This window comes from Schistocerca nitens, chromosome 11 (assembly GCF_023898315.1).
Source record: "Schistocerca nitens isolate TAMUIC-IGC-003100 chromosome 11, iqSchNite1.1, whole genome shotgun sequence".
Taxonomy (NCBI): domain Eukaryota; kingdom Metazoa; phylum Arthropoda; class Insecta; order Orthoptera; family Acrididae; genus Schistocerca; species Schistocerca nitens.
The window spans coordinates 68,655,238-68,662,287 of NC_064624.1; the positions used below are offsets into that span (position 1 = coordinate 68,655,238).

Here is a 7,050-nt window from a genome sequence, read left to right on the forward strand (position 1 = left end):
GCAGTAACCAAAGCATTTTAGCGGAACCAAAATTCTTGATTTGTTCAGCTCTAATGTCATCCACTCCTGCTGCTTTTCCCTATTTACATTTATTCAGGGCTAAATTCAATTCTTCAACAGATAAATAAGGAATACGATACTATTCTCTTGGTCTGTTTGCCTGAATAATTGTTTCCTCTCTATATTTCTACATTTAGTTGATCTGCTATTAATAGGCAGTTGTTGAGCAATTTGGTCTGGTTTAATATTAAAATATGTGTTGACCTGAGTGTTATCATTACTCAGGCGATGTAATAGCCTCCAGGCCTTTTGACTACTTTTACTCATGTCACAGTTAATTGTATCCATTCTTCTCTGTTTGCCTCAGATATTGAAGAGAGAGCATTCTGTGCATGAATTGATGTGGCTGCACTAAAAGGATCTTCTTCAAACTTTCTGTAGTACTCTTAAACAAGAGTGGTCGTTTCAGGTGTTATACCCTTGATATAGTTCATTCTGCATCACCTTAGAATTGATGCTCAGGAGGAGGCATTAACAACGTTAACAAAATTTTTATATTGATCTATCACAGGAGCTATAGTTACCATTTTCTCATTTAATAACTTTGATAATTTCTGCCAATCAGCCGTTTTGAAGTTGTACCTTCATCTGAAAGTGATTTCTTGAGGGCTTACTTGTGGGAGAACTTTACACACAATACGTCGATGTGTATTCGGTATGGGCTTACAGACGAATTTAGTGCAGGTACGAAAAATACTTTCACTAACAAAAAGCAGATATGGATTATAGCCAGCGTCCACTGAAGAAAGAATAAGGTAGTTTGCTGTCATGAAGTTGTGAGAGATGGGAAGTTTCAGCCCACAGGAGGGCTCTTAAGTGTACCCCCCAAACATGGCTGTGAATGTTCAAATCACATACCACAATAGAAGCTTTCCCTGTAATAAAATGTTCAGTAGGGGCAGAGAAAAAATCTGTTGCTGGACGTTTATATGCTGATGTGACTCTACTGTTACTTAACAATAATAATTTCAATATTTTTATCCTCTGACTGACGAACACTACAGACTTAAAGGTCAGGTCTTATAAGGATGGCGCTTCTATAATGTGCATGTTGTGTTTCAGCAACCAGTTTTATTCCAGGAACTGAAGGACGTCTCTACTGGTTGGTTGTGTGTATTTCTTGAACACACAAAATATCACAGTGCTTAGTGCGGCACATCTTGCAAGAGTTGTTGCTTGCAGGGAGGTATTCCGTCAATATTCATGGATATTATAGTCAACACTGGCCCAAAAACGACCACTGACTTAATGTCTCTAATACTTCTGATGTGAAAGGATCAGTATACTCATAATTATTCGTAGTAATGCAAATACTTACGAAATGTCCCATAACATGCTTTATGGCAATATTTGTTGAAAATCAACTAACCTGAGTATAACTGAATAGAGTTAACTAATGCAACCACCACAGGGGGATACTGGTGTGTCTCAATCTGTTCTTCATGAGACAATGTATGAATTACATACATCTATCCCATGTGCCATGCACTGTAACCTAAGATATGAAACTATGTCGATGTGCAACTGCATACCTACAACTTGTACAAATTTATGGGTATAAATGTAAGAGAGTTACACCTGCAGTCGCATGTGGCACACTAGTTAACTTCCCCTTAGTAAACATAGCCACAATAAACTTAAACAAAAAAAAATTTAATAGCACAAATACTTACACACACAAATCCAAATAAGTAGCATCAACCTGCAAACTATTTCCACAATTTTATGTTTTAGTGAAAAGTAGCTTTTCTTAGCATTATATGAAAGCTGTATCGTCTTCCAACAACCTCCATTCACTCAAGTAATTTCAAACAAAAAGTACTCTAATTCTTCTTATAACAATATTTAGGATCATACATTCTTTATTTATGATTCAGTTTGGCCTCAAGTGAACACTAATGTTAGTCTTTTGACAGATGTCTAACGGTATAGGTTTTGAAAAGAACCATTTTGGACAGGAGTGGAAGGTAGCAATTATCGTATCAACTGACTTTCCTTAGAACTTTTTGATGGCCAATGCCACCCATATTAGCTTGAAGAGAATGGTAATATAATGGGGTGTTACAAGGGCCTCCTGTCAGGTAGACTGCTCACCTGGTGCAAGTCTTTCGATTTGGCGTCACTTCAGCGACTTGCGCGTCGATGGGGATGAAATGATGATGATTAGGACAACACAACACCCAACCCCTGAGGGGGGGGGGGGAATCTCTGACCTAGCCGGGAAGCGAACTCGGGCCCTTAGGATTGACTGTCTGTTGCGCTGACCACTCAGCTACTGGGGGCAGAGCAATGGTGATAATGTGAAGATAGTCCTTGCAGCCTTTATGGCATTTACCAGATATATTTCAGTACAAAACGTCTAAAAGTGGTCAGGAACATCATCATATGATGATGGCAGTAATAACCAGTTACTAATAATGACATATGTTTCGGTGTTATCATATAAATACCACATTATAACAACTTTTTCAATATAAAGTACTATTGTCAATATCTCTCATTCCCTTTGTCATTTGAAATCCGATTTTAACATATCATTGTGGGTTACTTTACTTAATTTCTGTACAGAATCTTCAGAATCAACACAAGCTTATTTTCAGTGATGAGACTATTAAAATAGGACAGCTTCGAGTCAGGATTTAAGCTTCATGAGAGTATCAGTATTGTAAGTTTGTGAATTCAGAGCTCTGTTCTTACTTGAATAATAATAGTAATGATTTTTGTCCCAGCAAGAGTTACTGAGAGAACAAAATATTTTCTGTTATGATTATAGTAGACCATCCACAAAGAGCGCAGTACCAACAGGAACTGTAGTAGAAATATGTAACTAAGTAGCTAGACAGAACAGTGTAACAACATTACTATAAGGAGAATGACACAATTTAAAATCCATGCAATTTCATTCCAAGTCACAACCAATATATTTCATCAAGTGTGTGATGAATGGGAGCCCACAAACTGTAACTAGATCAGCATTCCCTAAATATTTAAAAGCCACAGCAGTATTATAGCCCAGATAGCAGCACACTATTATGTTGCAAGAACCATAATGACAGATACATTCTCATTTCGGTAAAAAGCCATACAGCTTAAAGTGTTGCAAAACTCAAAAAGGCCTATCACTTAAAAACAACTGTCTCAAGTTATTAAAAGTATGACAAAACTTAATAAACAAACTACCTTACACCAATAAGAAATTGGTAGTAAATCGAAAAAAACTGACCAAAAACAAACATTATTAAGTATAAAGCAAAGCATTAGTAAAGATTTCTGAAAACCTCACATTTACTCAGAGAAATTAAGGATAATACACACTATGAAATCATGTTTAAAGGAGATAAAAGACAACTAAAAAATCTAATTAGAACAAAGCAATTACAAAGAAAGTACATTTGATAAATTAACTTATTACAATAAAAATTATGCATTTAAATTAAATTCATAACCTAGAAATCACAATGAGCTCTTTAAACTGTCCTTGTGTTTCTATAAACAATTGGAATTACAATCTGATGTTTGTACAGTAGTTACATGATATTTAAAAACAGACAAATAATTAAAAGATTTGATGCATAAAATTAATCTTCATTAACTCAGAATTATGTACAGAGTTTGAACTGGCAATAGTGTATTGACATAAAATTTAATGAAGCAGAAAAACTGAATTACTACACAATTTACCAAAAGACCCTTTTTTGTGAAGATACACTGTTGATCCAAATCATTATACCCACTTCCGTAAGAGGAGTGTTTGCTACCCAGTGGCATTGTGGTTATGTCACGTAGTAATGAAACTATACAACCAAAAATTTGTGGTTATCATTCTAGTGACAGTATGTGAAAAAATGACATAAATAACTTTGCCAAAGAGCAGATGGTTTTGCCTGGTGCCTGGGCAAGTGCATCTCAGAAGCAGCGAATGTGGTTGGCTGTGGACATGCCTCTATCGTGAGCCTCTATGGAACATTGTTGAAAGATGGTGAAACCACAAGTTGACAAAGGTTGTAGGATGCCCATGCATTATCTAGAACTAACAGATCAGAACCTAGCTGCTCTGTAATGTGGGATGGATGGCAATCTGTGGAGACAGGAGAAAATGCTTGAGCAGGCTCAAGAGTTTCAAGCTATTAAGCAGACACTGATAACATGAGGCCCCAAGTTATATAACAGCTTTGTATTCCCATGTTGATCTAACAATGTTGTCAGTTACAATTGCAATACAAATAGGATAATCGAGATTGGACTGCACACCTATAAGGAAGTGTCACATGTTGGGATAAATGACATTTCATTCAGACCAGGTCAATGGTTGTGCTCAGATATGTCATTATCCAGATGAATAGTTATTTCATACATGCACCACACAACAGGTGCAGGAAGAAGAAGGCAGTGTCATGCTATGGGGGACATTCATATGAGATGGCAAGAAAACAGCTGGTGATAACTGAAACACCATGACAGATGTGGAGAACATGAACATTATTGCAACCTTATCACTTAATGCTTGATGTATTTACAGAGAGTGACACCATCTTACAGCAGGATAACTGTCCAAATTACAAGGTGAGAATCACACTCCAATGGTTCGAGCAGCATGATGGTTCACACTGTTGTCTTTCCCACCCAGCTCACCTCATTAGATCATGATGAAATAAATCTGGGATGCTATTGCACACCAACTAGACAGCAACAAACCGATAGCCTACAATTAATGGGAAAGGTGTGAGGTGTGTGTAGACTTATAGTCCAATTTGCAACTGAAAAACTAATGAACTAATGAGTCCATACCATAGAGATGCACTGTTGTATTGCGGTCTGTAGGTGAATCAAAACCCTACTACGTAGATGATTGTAATTTTTTCCCTTATCTCTGCATACTTGCCACCATCAGTTATTTCCTAATGGATGCAGATTATTTATCACACAAATAGCATTACTATTAAGGAGGCATACCTCAATAATATGTTTGCATAATCAAGAGATTTTTGTATCTTTGTCCATTCTTGAGATAAATATCGTACATTATGAATGTGTAATAAACACATTTCTGCTGTCGCCTGGGTAGTGGATAAAGCTTCATGAAAAATAAAATGGCAGTTTCTTTCAAATAATTAGCAGTATACTGGCACATTCTCTTTAAGAATATGGGGTCCTGATAACTGCACAGAACTTCTTCTCAAACGAGTAAAAGATATATTTCAATGTACAAATTTCGGGTAGCCCGATCATTAAAGCATGGAGCATTTCCAACAAAAAAATCACAATTGTGTGCTTCATATGTTGTATTTTGTATGTAACTTCTTCGAATGTGAAGCTGTGGAAATGGATTTGTCATATTTTTTGTGACCTCTCTGTAGCACATGCGAACAACTTTCATGAGACACGTGTGGTCTTCTATGAACATGTGTAGGTCTACAGACCTCAACAATACTTTCATTGGTCTCTATGTAGTGTGTATTAATTTGTGTTTCCTGAGACTGCCCCAAGGAGTAAAAGATTTTCCACAAATACTACATTTGTAGGATCTCTTTCCACTGTGTGTTAACTTGTGGGCCTTGAGATTACTCAATACATTAAATAATTTACCACAAGTATCACATTTGTGGTGTCTCTCTCCTGTGTGTATTAAAATTTGGGTCTTTAGATGGCCCGACCGAGTAAATGATTTTCCACAGACATCGCATTTGTGTGGTCTCTGTCCAGTGTGTATTAATTCGTGTTTCTTGAGATGGCCCGAGTGAGTAAATGATTTTCCACAGATACCGCATTTGTGTGGTCTCTGTCCAGTGTGTATTAATTCATGTCTCTTGAGATTTGCCGAGAGAGTAAATGATTTTCCACAGACATCGCATTTGTGTGGCCTCTGTCCAGTGTGTATTAATTCATGTTTCTTCAGATTGCCCCTTTCAGTAAATGATTTCCCACAAACATTGCATTCGTGGGGTCTCTTTCCTGTGTGTATTATAGGGTGGGTCTTGAGAGTGCCCGACTGAGTAAATGATTTTCCACAGACATCGCAATTGTGTGGTCTCTGTCCAGTGTGTATTAATTCATGTTTCTTGAGATTGCTCGACTGAGTAAATGATTTTCCACAGACATCGCATTTGTGTGGTCTCTGTCCAGTGTGTATTTATTCATGTGTCTTGAGAGTGCACCTTTCAGTAAACGATTTTGCACACACATCGCATTTGTGTGGTCTCTTTCCTGTGTGTATTAAACAGTGGGCCTTGAGATGGCCCGAGTGAGTAAATGATTTTCCACAGATACCGCATTTGTGTGGTCTCTGTCCAGTATGTATGAATTCGTGTTTCGTCAGATTGCCCCTTTCAGTAAACGATTTCCCACAAACATCGCATTCGTGGGGTCTCTCTCCAGTGTGTATTAATCTGTGTTTCTTAAGATTGCTTAACTGAGTAAACATTTTACCACAAACATCACATTTGTGATGTCTCTTTGCAATTAACACAGTGTGGACATGAACATGGTCACTTTTACACAAAATTCCACAGTCATTACATCTTTCGAGTTTCTCTTCAGCTTCTTTCAAAATATGTGTATTATTTTTGTCCTTAAAGGATTTTTTAAAAGTTTTCCTGGGTACCTTGCACGAAGGGTGCTCCTCAGTTTGTTCCACAATTCCTTCTTGTACACACTCGAAGGAGATATTGTTTTCATGATCACTGCATTCAAGTTTCTCACTGTTGGTAGCAGATAATGCTTGGTCACCCTCCCTCATTCTCAAATGTTCTTTCAAGCAGTCATCAGTGGGACATACCTCACCACATGACTTACACACAAATGCAGGTGCCTGCACACCGTCAATGTGGATGAAAATATGCATTATGAGTCTGTATTTTGAAGGGAAGCTCTGTAGGCAGAAACTACAGGTAAACTTATGGAATTCCTTTTCCCTGATGCTACAACTTAATCTTGTGCCACATAAGCCATCTTCTTGTGAAGTCTGTATTTTGGTATAGTTGTGAGACACAC

The 7,050-nt window shown here is 37.4% G+C and overlaps 1 protein-coding gene across 1 annotated transcript; it reads right to left on the minus strand.

Annotated features, from left to right (window-relative positions):
* Positions 1-3,499: 3,499 nt before the first annotated feature.
* Positions 3,500-6,796, minus strand: LOC126212644 (zinc finger protein 239-like). The gene is made up of 3 exons (XM_049940070.1): positions 6,196-6,796; positions 5,715-6,012; positions 3,500-3,506 (listed from the first exon to the last, which is right to left on the minus strand). The coding sequence occupies exons 1-3, from the start codon at positions 6,794-6,796 to the stop codon at positions 3,500-3,502; spliced, it is 906 nt and encodes a 301-aa protein (XP_049796027.1).
* Positions 6,797-7,050: the final 254 nt, after the last annotated feature.